Genomic DNA, 12,425 nt, shown 5'->3' with positions numbered 1-12,425 from the left:
TCTCATTCCCCCCACTTGTTTACCTGTATCTCACCTTTTTTTGCAAGGGGCGCCGAAACTCTGCAGACCCGTCAGCGATCCTGTTCGGTCCCCTTGTAATGTTCGTCTCATCTTGAATGGGATTGTGCTGAACATTTTAATTTCTTCTCAGGGATTAATAAAGTATGTCTGATTCTGATTCTGATTCTTATTTCATATCAACAATAGCCGCATTTACTTGGTTATATTGTTATTTTCATTGATGCCAGATAAGAGCAACTTTAGCATCCCTCTGCTAGCATTGGCCTCATGGTTGTGGCCTCACAAAGCGTGACTTTAGCTCACACATGACCAGTATTTGCTGGGCAGGTGGAAGAACTCCAACACACAAAGTGCATTTAGTGTTTTTAATTATTGGTCAACAGTTGAAGGATAGATTTAAATATGGAGCTTGTTCATTCCTAAAGATGGAGGCCTGATTATGTCTCAAAGTGTGAGCATATTTCAGAGTGAAGACTTAACAACCAGCAAGCAAGTTTCAGTTGAATAAGAGAGTCATCCTCAGTGCTCCTAACCAAAGCTTTCAGGCGACATGCTAGTTAGCTTAGCATGCTATGCTAGTCGGTGGTGACAGTGGGAACACAAACAAATGTCGGTCCACTTTATTATCAACGACGCGTCACTTGACAAATAATCCAAGTCAAAGTCCACCCTGGAATATGTGCGCTATCAAGAAAAAGTATTTGTTGTCAGGTATGTCACTTCCTGTTTGACGGCAAGGTGACCTCGTGCTTCTTCTTGCCAAAGAGACTAAAGCGTTTCTCTTTGTCCTTCTCCTTCCTCACATCTTGTGCTTCGTCAGCCGGCGTCACGGTGAGGTCGCCGCTCGGCCCGTTGGCGGCACTGGCGTTGAGGCCGGCACTGGCGTTGATGACGGCCTGGATCCAGGCGCTCATCTCTTCCTGCAAAGTCCAACATGGTGGTCAAGAGTTGGCATCACCATGGCAACCGGATGCTACTGACCAGGAAAATCAGACCTGCGCAAATGAAGGCCCGGGGGCCACGTGCGGCCCGTTAAGCTTTTCAATCTGGCCCGCCAGACATTCCCAAATCATTTTCTTAGATGTTTAAGATGTAAAGTGTAGCTGCTATTATGATGTGCACTCATCTTTTAGAATCACCCTACTAAGTCTTTCAATACTTGGAATCTGCACTTTTGCATGATACAGTAGTTACTATGGTAATATCATTAGTTACTATGGTCACCTAATTAGTTACTATGGTCATCTAATTAGTTACTATGGTAATATCATTAGTTACTATGGTCATCTAATTAGTTACTATGGTCATCTAATTAGTTACTATGGTAATATCATTAGTTACTATGGTAATATCATTAGTTACTATGGTCATCTAATTAGTTACTATGGTCATCTAATTAGTTACTATGGTAATATCATTAGTTACTATGGTCATCTAATTAGTTACTATGGTCATCTAATTAGTTACTATGGTAATATCATTAGTTACTATGGTCACCTAATTAGTTACTATGGTCATCTAATTAGTTACTATGGTAATATCATTAGTTACTATGGTCATCTAATTAGTTACTATGGTCATCTAATTAGTTACTATGGTAATATCATTAGTTACTATGGTAATATCATTAGTTACTATGGTCATCTAATTAGTTACTATGGTCATCTAATTAGTTACTATGGTAATATCATTAGTTACTATGGTCATCTAATTAGTTACTATGGTCATCTAATTAGTTACTATGGTAATATCATTAGTTACTATGGTCACCTAATTAGTTACTATGGTCATCTAATTAGTTACTATGGTAATATCATTAGTTACTATGGTCATCTAATTAGTTACTATGGTCATCTAATTAGTTACTATGGTAATATCATTAGTTACTATGGTAATATCATTAGTTACTATGGTCATCTAATTAGTTACTATGGTCATCTAATTAGTTACTATGGTAATATCATTAGTTACTATGGTCATCTAATTAGTTACTATGGTCATCTAATTAGTTACTATGGTCATCTAATTAGTTACTATGGTAATATCATTAGTTACTATGGTAATATCATTAGTTACTATGGTCATCTAATTAGTTACTATGGTCATCTAATTAGTTACTATGGTAATATCATTAGTTACTATGGTCATCTAATTAGTTACTATGGTCATCTAATTAGTTACTATGGTAATATCATTAGTTACTATGGTCATCTAATTTGTTACTATGGTCATCTAATTAGTTACTATGGTAATATCATTAGTTACTATGGTCATCTAATTAGTTACTATGGTCATTTAATTAGTTACTATGGTAATATCATTAGTTACTATGGTCATCTAATTAGTTACTATGGTAATATCATTAGTTACTATGGGCATCTAATTAGTTACTATAGTAATATCATTAGTTACTATGGTCATCTAATTAGTTACTATGGTAATATCATTAGTTACTATGGTCATCTAGTTAGTTACTATGGTCATCTAATTAGTTACTATAGTAATATCATTAGTTACTATGGTCATTTAATTAGTTACTATGGTGATATCATTAGTTACTATGGTCATCTAATTAGTTACTATGGTCATCTAATTAGTTACTATGGTAATATCATTAGTTACTATGGTCATCTAATTAGTTACTATGGTCATCTAATTAGTTACTATGGTAATATCATTAGTTACTATGGTCATCTAATTAGTTACTATGGTAATGTCATTAGTTACTATGGTAATCTAATTAGTTACTATGGTCATCTAATTAGTTACTATGGTAATATCATTAGTTACTATGGTCATCTAATTAGTTACTATGGTAATTTAATTAGTTACTATGGTAATATTAGTTACTATGGTCATCTAATTAGTTACTATGGTAATATCATTAGTTACTATGGTCATCTAATTAGTTACTATAGTAATATCATTAGTTACTATGGTCATCTAATTAGTTACTATGGTAATATCATTAGTTACTATGGTCATCTAATTAGTTACTATGGTCATCTAATTAGTTACTATGGTAATATCATTAGTTACTATGGTCATCTAATTAGTTACTATGGTCCTCTAATTAGTTACTATGGTAATATCATTAGTTACTATGGTCATCTAATTAGTTACTATGGTCATCTAATTAATTACTATGGTAATATAATTAGTTACTATGGTCATCTAATTAGTTACTATGGTCATCTAATTAGTTACTATGGTCATCTAATTAGTTACTATGGTCATCTAATTGGTTACTGTGGTAATATCATTAGTTACTATGGTCATCTAATTAGTTACTATGGTCATCTAATTAGCTACTATGGTCATCTAATTAGTTACTATGGTAATATCATTAGTTACTATGGTCATCTAATTAGTTACTATGGTCAACTAAATAGTTACTATGGTCCTCTAATTAGTTACTATAGTAATATCATTAGTTACTATGGTCATCTAATTAGTTACTATGGTAATATCATTAGTTACTATGGTCCTCTAATTAGTTACTATGGTCATCTAATTAGTTACTAAGGTCATCTAATTAGTCACTATGGTCATCTAATTAGTTACTATGGTCATCTAATTAGTTACTAAGGTAATATCATTAGTTACTATGGTCATCCAATTAGTTACTATGGTCATCTAATTAGTTACTGTGGTAATATAATTAGTTACTAGGGTAATATAATTAGTTACTTGGGTAATATGATTAGCTACTATGGTCATCTAATTAGTTACTGTGGTAATATAATTAGTCACTAGGGTAATATAATTAGTTACTGTGGTAATATAATTAGTTACTATGGCCATCTAATTAGTTACTATGGTCATCTAATTAGTTACTGTGGTGATATAATTAGTTACTATAGTAATATAATTAGTTACTATGGTTATATAATTAGTTCCTATGGTCATCTAATTAGTTACTATGGTAATATCATTAGTTACTATGGTCATCTAATTAGTTACTATGGTCATCTAATTAGTTACTAAGGTCATCTAATTAGTCACTATGGTCATCTAATTAGTTACTATGGTCATCTAATTAGTTACTAAGGTAATATCATTAGTTACTATGGTCATCCAATTAGTTACTATGGTCATCTAATTAGTTACTGTGGTAATATAATTAGTTACTAGGGTAATATAATTAGTTACTTGGGTAATATGATTAGCTACTATGGTCATCTAATTAGTTACTGTGGTAATATAATTAGTCACTAGGGTAATATAATTAGTTACTGTGGTAATATAATTAGTTACTATGGTCATCTAATTAGTTACTATGGTCATCTAATTAGTTACTGTGGTGATATAATTAGTTACTATAGTAATATAATTAGTTACTATGGTTATATAATTAGTTCCTATGGTCATCTAATTAGTTACTGTGGTAATATAATTAGTTACTATGGTAATATAATTAGTTACTATGGTCATTTACTTATATACTATGGTCATCTAATTAGTTACTATGGTCATCTAATTAGTTACTGTGGTCATCTAATTAGTTACTGTGGTGATATAATTTGTTATTATGGTAATATAGTTAGTTACTATGTCATCTATTTAGTTACTCTGGTCATGTAATTAGTTACTCTGGTCATGTAATTAGTTGCTATGGTCATGTAATTAGTTACTCTGGTCATGTAATTAGTTACTATGGTCATGTAATGAGTTGAAATGTGGGTGTCAGGGAGGGCGTGGAAGGAGACTTTTACAACAAGTTGTAAAGCTTAGTGATCCGTCAGATATATCAGATTGGAGGTGGGCTTTTTCCTTTTACACTTCACCTTCATATTTTTGTTGCGTTTTGCTTGATTGTAAAATATGTGGATGGAGAGGGGGTGTGATGTTCATATGTTGTCAATATTCAGTGTTTTATCCTTCATAGTTAATGTGTTTAAATCCCACATTTTTTATTTTCATGTACATTCTGGCTGTCTCCATCCATCCATCCATTTTCTACCGCTTATTCCCTTTTGGGGTGGCGGGGGGCGCTGGCGCCTATCTCAGCTACAATCGGGCGGAAGGCGGCGTACACCCTGGACAAGTCGCTACTTCATCGCAAGGCCATTCTGGCTGTGTGATTTAGTAAAAAAAATGTAGATGCCATTCCGTTTTTGAAGGCGGTCTGTCGTAACGTTTTTAGCATTCAGACATTATTGTGAGGTTTTGTATTAGTGTTCCTAAAAGTCAGATATACCGGCCCCCCAGACACATTTTGTCTCTAAATTTGGCCCCCGAGTCAAAATAATTGCCCAGGACGGAGGTAGAAAGAATATAAACTCACTTCATCTTTGGCTTGGAACAGAAATTGGTTGCCGTCGGTGACTCTGGAAAACAAAGAGCCACCCTCAACTTCCTGTTTGGAAGGTGCTGTGGGCCCACTGACGTTACCTCAGTTTGAAGACATGTTTCTTCTTCTTGTAGTCGGACGCCACGTCGCAGGTGGCGTCTTTCAGGCTGACAGGCAGCTGGCTGTGATAGGCCACGCCCTGCGCCGCTGCCTTGCTGTCCTTGTAGAAGCCCATTTCCTGTTTGCTGATGACACAGAGCACGTGGTGCCATGACCTGCCCGACACAGAGCAGAGGGTGAGTGGCGCACGGGAGGGAGGAGCCAAGAGAAAAGATGGTAACCTGTTGGACGCCTTCTTGTTTGGCCCCTCCCACTGGTGTTTGCGATTCAGAAGGCCTTCCAGCTGTGAGGTCACCATTGTGGACGCCACGCTGCTTTTCTTCTTCTTCCTGCCGCTCTCTGGCGAGGGGGCGGGACTCGGTTCCTTTGAGCTGCTGTCTGCCAGCCCGTTCATCAGCACGCCAGCCATACCGTTCTGATTAACAGGAAAGTACATCAAGTCCATCCATCCATCCATCCATCCATCCATCCATCCATCCATCTTCTTCCGCTTATCTGAGGCCGGGTCACGGGGGCAGCAGCCTAAGCAGGACTTCCCTCTCCCCAGCCACTTCGTCTAGCTCATCCCGGGGGACCCCGAGGCGTTCCCAGGCCAGCCGGGAGACATAGTCTTCCAAACGTGTCCTGGGTCTTCCCCGTGGCCTCCTACCGGTTGGACGTGTGCTAAAAATCTCCCTAGGGAGGCGTTCGGGTGGCATCCTGACCAGATGCCCGAACCACCTCATCTGGCTCCTCTCGATGTGGAGAAGCAGCGGCTTTATTTTGAGTTCCTCCCAGATAGCAGAGCTTCTCACCCTATCTCTAAGGGAGATCCCCGCCACACGACGGAAGAAACTCATTTCGGCCGCTTGTACCCGTGATCTTGTCCTTTCGGTCATGACCCAAAGCTCATGACCATAGGTGAGGATGGGAACGTAGATCGACCGGTAAATTGAGAGCTTTGCCGTCTGGCTCAGCTCCTTCTTCACCACAACAGATTGGTACAACGTCCGCATTACTGAAGACGCCGCACCGTTCCGCCTGTCGATCTCACGATACACTCTTCCCTCACACGTGAACAAGACTTCTAGGTACTTGAACCCCTCCATTTGGGGCAGGGTCTCCTCCCCAACCCGGAGATGGCACTCCACCCTTTTCCGGGCGAGAACCATGGACTCGGACTTGGAGGTGCTGATTCTCATTCCGGTTGCTTCACACTCGGCTGCGAACCGATCCAGTGAGAGATGAAGATCCTGGCCAGATGAAACCATCAGGACCACATCATCTGCAAAAAGCAGAGACCTAATCCCGCGGCCACCAAACCGGAACCCCTCAACGCCTTGACTGCGCCTAGAAATTCTGTCCATAAAAGTAATGATCAGAATCGGTGACAAAGGACAGCCTTGGCGGAGTCCAACCCTCACTGGAAACGTGTTCGACTTACTGCCGGCAATGCGGACCAAGCTCTGGCACTGATCGTTCAGGGAGCGGACCGCCACAATAAGACAGTCCGATACCCCATACTCTCTGAGCACTCCCCACAGGACTTCCTGAGGGACATGGTCGAATGCCTTCTCTAAGTCCACAAAGCACATGTAGACTGGTTGGGCAAACTCCCATGCACCCTCAAGAACCCTGCCGAGAGTATAAAGCTGGTCCACAGTTCCAAGACCAGGACGAAAACCACACTGTTCCTCCTGAATCCGAGGTTCCACTATCCGGCGTAGCCTCCTTTCCAGTACACCTGAATAAACCCTACCGGGAAGGTAAGTCACCTCCTGTAAAATGTAAGTACATCAATGGTGGCATGGCTGACCTGAGGGGAGTCCTGTTCAGACGAAATGCCATTGTGGTTGTTGCTGTCGAAGCAAACAAAGAAAGGTTAACGTGCTCATGTGTTGCACTTCCTGTCACGGCGTTGTTCCTCCACCTCTGCTCTTGCGGCTGGACGGCAGGCGTCTCTAAAGATGGCCGTCGCGTCTTCCTCTCTGCCTCCTCCTGCTCCTGCTGCCTCCTCACCTCCAACAGTTCCATCTAGAGGAGGCGACACCTTATCACGCCACCATCTACCGCTAACACTTCCCACCCCCGTCCGTTGCTCACCGTGGTTAGGCGCTCCAACGCAGAGAAGCGTTCCTCCCAGGTGGCGGCTGACTTTTCGAAGGCCTCGTGGCGTTTGATGAGCTTCTCCACCTCGTCCACGTTCTGACCCACCTCCTTGCTGGACAGGTAGGGCTCCTGACCCAGAAGCCAAGCCTCCGCCACACCCGCATCCCGCGAGAACTGGTGCACCTCAAGGACTGCACAAAGTTCATGATTGGCAGGACAAAGAAATTCATCTTTCGCCTTACCGAGTCGTAGCCACTCCCATCGATCCTCCCACTTGTCGATCATGTCTTTCCTCTTGTCCGTCAACTGAAGCAGCTTCTCTTTTATCTGCCCACAGATTGAACAACTATGAGTCATTTTGCAGACTTTCATTTTGGTTGCATGCTGAGCGAGGGGGCTGACTTCCTGTGACGCTTTGTGTTTGTTGGCGAGCAGCGCCTTGCCCAGGTCCACACAAGCGCTCAAGGTGTCGTTGCGGGCGTCTACCTCAGCCTTGACGCCCTGATGCTGGTTCATCAGCAGCTCCACGGACGACACGTCCCGAGGTTGCTCCTGGGCCTGGATGAGCCAGACAACGTGGTCCATCCACATCATAAGGTCTCGGACCATGTTGAAAAAGCGGAACTTATCGCCGGTGTCCAGGAGGAGGAGTCTGCGTCGGTCGCTGGCATCCAACAGGTCATTCCAGGCGGCCAGGACCTCGCTCTCCTGCCGCTGGATGTCGTCTGCTTTGTCTCCTGCGTAGGCGGACTGAAGGCGGGTTGCATCCTCCTGCAGCTGCCTTACCTGTCAATGGTCAAAGGTCAGTGTACGCCACGTCACCTCCTCCCGTCACGCCACGTCACCTCCTCCCGTCACGCCACGTCACCTCCTCCCGTCACACCCACCTGCATCCCCAGTGCGTGGATGTCACGCTCAAAGGTGATGTGCGCCCTCTGCAACAGGTCTACCGTGTTCTGGTCTCGGCCCAATTCGTTGGGAAGCTTCTGTCGTTTGTCCGCAACGCGAGCCAGTATCTCCTTGGCATCGTGGTAAAACTTGTGCAGCTCGAAGGAGGCAGCCAGGATCTGCGTCCGGGTGTCTATGAGCTCCAGCAGGTCCGCCCAGGCCTCGTTTAGCCCGTCCTTCCACTCAGCCACGGTGGCGGCGTCTCCGTGGCCACAGTTGATGAGCTCGTCAGTCTGCCGATTAACGGCATCCATGCGGTCCTGTCCAATGTTTCCTGTGTCCCGCGCAAACTCCCTGAAACGTTCCTGTAACATCTGAAGCGAGTCCCACAGGAGAAGTGAGGTGGAGTGCAGGACTCACACATGCTAATAAAGATGTTTCTGAAGGTTGAATGGATGCCATCTTGATCAAAACTCCAACTGCCAATCGAAGCTCACAACATAGTGATGGATTCCAACCAAAACCTGCTTCAAAGATCTCTTGATCAACAAATGTAGAAAAAGACATTTGGGATCAGGACTGAGGAAACCATTTGGATGGTTGCAGGAATACAATCTGCAGATTCTGGACCAAGATCACTTTGGACTTCCATTCAACCTTCACTAGCCATCTTAGTAGACTTGGCGCTGTTAGCGTACCATGACGTGTTCATAGTCCTGTCCAAGTTCGTGAGATCCAGCCACGACCTCCCTCTCGGCGATCCATTGTTCCACGTCATCAACTTCCCGGTTGAGATGGAAAAGGCGTAGCCTCTCGTCCAGTTTGGCCTGCCTCTCCTCGGACAGATCCTTCAGGCTAGCGTACAACTTGTCCACCTGAGACTGACGCAGGCTGATGCGCTCGCTGGCGTGCATACGCACAAACACAGAAAACTGTTACCACGGCAATAGAACTCATGCGCAAACAAGCTCTTGCTAACCTGTCTGGGTGTGCAGCGGCCACAAGTCCCCGACTCGTCTTGGAGAGCATGTGCACAGTCTCGGCGTAGTCCTCCACCGCCTGTTCCACGATCTGGTGTTTCTTCAGCATACTGACGGCACTCTGCTCGTCCTGAAAAGAACCACACCCTCAAACGTCACGCACGGCAAAGGACCCGGCCCACTCAGCGATGAGTGACTCCACCCACCTTGGCCTTCTCCTCCGACATCATGTACAGCTCTTGCTCGCTCATCCACACCTCGGCCTCGGCCGCATCGAAGTAATACTGCTGGGCTTTGTGCGTCTTCTCCAGCCTGTTGCGGCGCTGCTCGGCCTCCTCGGTCAGCTGCACCCACAGAAGCCGCAAGTCGGCCACTCGTTGTAGAGTGACATCGGCCTCAGAGTGTCCGTCTTTGAGGAGACTGCGACTGCGTTCCAAGATGTCATCAATGCGTGGATGGTGGCCTTGGATCTCCTTCTGGAGTGTCTGCGGAGGACAAATATGTTGTTGGATCACACACGTGATCACATGACCCACATATTCACCTGATTCTTCTTCATGAGCAGCTGAACGGCCTGGAGGTTGTGTCCGTGTTCCCTGGAGGTTGCGAGGGGCAGCCTCTCTTTGACCCAAAGCTGAATAAAAAAGAGATGCGATGAAGATCCATGGGTCATGGTCAACTTAACATCTCATGTAGGGTCAGCAGCTGCCTACAATCTCGTCCTCTACGTCACGGTTGAACTGATGAACTTCTCTGGACGCCACCAAGAAGTTCTTTCGGCGGCAGAGTGGCTCCAGCAACTCCTGGAACTTCTTCTCCACCTGCTGCCGCCGCCCATCCCCATGGTCAGTGTCTGTCACCTCTTGACCGATCGTGTGCAGCTCCACCACCTCCCGCTGACGCACCTCCACCTGCTTCTCCAGCATCTGCCGTCACACAGCACAGGTGCAGCACTCTGCAAGTACGTCTAAGTAGCGGTGCTTAGTCGTGCTACCTGTTGTTTCTTTAACAGGATGTTGACGGACGTCAAGTCTTTTCCAAAGTCATCAGACTGGATCTGACCCTCCAGCCTGACCAGCCACTGGTCCAGGTCGGAGCAGCTTTGGGTGAAAAGCTCCGCCTTGTTGGCGTCGAACAGACACTGAGCTTTGGTCTGGGTGCTGGACTCAAGCTCGGCCCACATCCTGTGTAGCAGGGCCAGCTGCTCCGTCACCACCCTCTCTGTCTCCAACTTCTCTGAGACCAGCAGCGTGGCGTCCTGATGCAGGGGCTCAAATTGAAGAACAGAAAGAAATGGAACATGATCAGTGTTACTTGAACCAGTACCTTCTGGATCTTGTCCAGCCATTTTCTGTTGGACTGCAGTTCAGCCATGAAGGCCTGGTGCTTCAGCCATTTGCTGTGCAGGTTCCGAGCCTCGTCGTAGGTCATGTCCTGAGCCGTCAGCATCTTCTCATTGATCCACAAAGTCAGCTAGCCCAGAAAAACACATGTTAGCAATCAACTCATGGGGGCGTGGCACGGATGGTGGAGCGGCTTGAGGGTTCCAGATTCGATTGCAGTTTCCGCCATCGTAGTCACGGCCGTTGTGTCATTGAGCAAGACACTTCACCCTTGCTCCTGATAGCTGCTGGTTAGTACCTTGCATGGCAGGCGTGTGTGTGTGTGTGTGTGTGTGCGTGTGTGTGTGTGTGTGCGTGCGTGTGTGTGTGTGTATGTGTGTGTGTGTGCGTGATGTACAAACCCCGTTTCCATATGAGTTGGCCCCCCCCTCTGTGCTGTGCGTCCGTTGAGGTGGGCGGGGTTGGGGGCGCGTGTATAGTATAGCCAAGAGTCATGGATGCATTGGAATTCTGGGTAATTCTTACGTTGCGTTCATACTGTGTTACAGAGCCAATGTTCTCCAGAAATGTGTTTGTTATTCTTGTTTGGTGTGGGTCCACAGAGTGTGGCGCATATTAGTTAGAGTTTTAAAGTTTTTTATATCACAACCATCAGTGTTAACAGTATGGCTGTTGACCAAGTATGCATTGCATGTGTCCTACCTACACGCAGATATCAAGGTGCAAAGGTGGGAGCAAGGACATGTTGTAGAACAGTGGTCCCGAACCACCGGGTCGCGACTGCAGAATCGTTTTTTATATATATATTTTTAATCACACTCAGTTTTTACTGCATGCCATTGGTAAGCGCAGGGGTGAGAAGAGGTTTTAAAATTATTAGCGCCTGCTTACTTTTACCAAATGCCTTGAATAAGCGCAGGAATGAGAAGAGGTTTTAAATTAATTAGCGCCCCGGCGGTTATTCAAGGAAATACGGTAACTTAGAATTTCATGGCTGCAACACGTGCCAAAGTAGTTGGAAAAGGGAATGTTCACCACTGTGTTACATCACCTTTTCTTTTAACAACACTCAATAAACGTTTGGGAACTGAGGAAACTAATTGTTGAAGCTTTGAAAGTGGAATTCTTTCCCATTCTTGTTTTATGTAGAGCTTCAGTCCTTCAACAGTCCGGGGTCTCCGCTGTCCTATTTTACGCTTCATAATGCACCACACATTTTCCATGGGAGACAGGTCTGGACTGCAGGCGGGCCAGGAAAGTACCCGCACTCTTTTACTACGAAGCCACGCTGTTGTGACAAAGCTTGGCATTGTCTTGCTGAAATAAGCAGGGGCGTCCATGATAACGTTGCTTGGATGACAACATATGTTGCTCCAAAACCTGTATGGACCATTTAGCATTAATGGTGCCTTCAAGTTACCCATGCCTTGGGCACTAATACACCCCCATACCATCACAGATGCTGTCTTTTCAACTTTGCGCCTATAACAATCTGGATGGTTTTCCTCTTTGTTCTGGAGCACACCACGTCCACAGTTTCCAAGTATAATTTGAAATGTGGACTCGTCAGACCACAGATTACTTCACCATTTTGCATCAGCGGCGTTCCTGGGTGTTGTTGATAAAATGTCTTTTGCTTTGCATTGTAGAGTTTTAACTTGCACTTACAGATGTAGCGACCAACTGTAGTTA

At 44.5% G+C, this 12,425-nt stretch overlaps 1 protein-coding gene across 8 annotated transcripts in view; it reads right to left on the bottom strand.

Annotated features, from left to right (window-relative positions):
* Positions 1-372: 372 nt before the first annotated feature.
* LOC133539091 (spectrin beta chain, non-erythrocytic 1-like) overlaps positions 373-12,425 on the bottom strand; it is an 86,415-nt gene continuing 74,362 nt past the window's right edge. For 7 of the 8 annotated variants that reach the window (XM_061881138.1, XM_061881137.1, XM_061881139.1 and 4 more), the window contains 17 exons: positions 10,717-10,863; positions 10,385-10,648; positions 10,104-10,316; positions 9,935-10,024; positions 9,597-9,875; positions 9,390-9,520; positions 9,109-9,313; positions 8,410-8,784; positions 7,925-8,308; positions 7,765-7,849; positions 7,517-7,713; positions 7,344-7,447; positions 7,230-7,272; positions 5,656-5,849; positions 5,416-5,589; positions 5,309-5,351; positions 373-941 (listed from right to left, as the gene is read on the bottom strand). In XM_061881138.1, the coding sequence (XP_061737122.1) occupies positions 738-941; positions 5,309-5,351; positions 5,416-5,589; positions 5,656-5,849; positions 7,230-7,272; positions 7,344-7,447; positions 7,517-7,713; positions 7,765-7,849; positions 7,925-8,308; positions 8,410-8,784; positions 9,109-9,313; positions 9,390-9,520; positions 9,597-9,875; positions 9,935-10,024; positions 10,104-10,316; positions 10,385-10,648; positions 10,717-10,863 (3,132 nt within the window). In that variant the 3' untranslated portion in view covers positions 373-737. Of the gene's footprint in view, positions 1,017-5,308; positions 5,352-5,415; positions 5,590-5,655; positions 5,850-7,229; positions 7,273-7,343; positions 7,448-7,516; positions 7,714-7,764; positions 7,850-7,924; positions 8,309-8,409; positions 8,785-9,108; positions 9,314-9,389; positions 9,521-9,596; positions 9,876-9,934; positions 10,025-10,103; positions 10,317-10,384; positions 10,649-10,716; positions 10,864-12,425 lie in introns of all 8 variants that reach the window. The other variant, XM_061881142.1, reaches the window with a different exon arrangement.

This window comes from Nerophis ophidion, linkage group LG20 (genome assembly GCF_033978795.1).
Source record: "Nerophis ophidion isolate RoL-2023_Sa linkage group LG20, RoL_Noph_v1.0, whole genome shotgun sequence".
Classification (NCBI taxonomy): Eukaryota; Metazoa; Chordata; class Actinopteri; order Syngnathiformes; family Syngnathidae; genus Nerophis; species Nerophis ophidion.
Note: the sequence above shows the minus strand (reverse complement) of the source record. Positions and strands in the feature narration are given on the sequence as shown.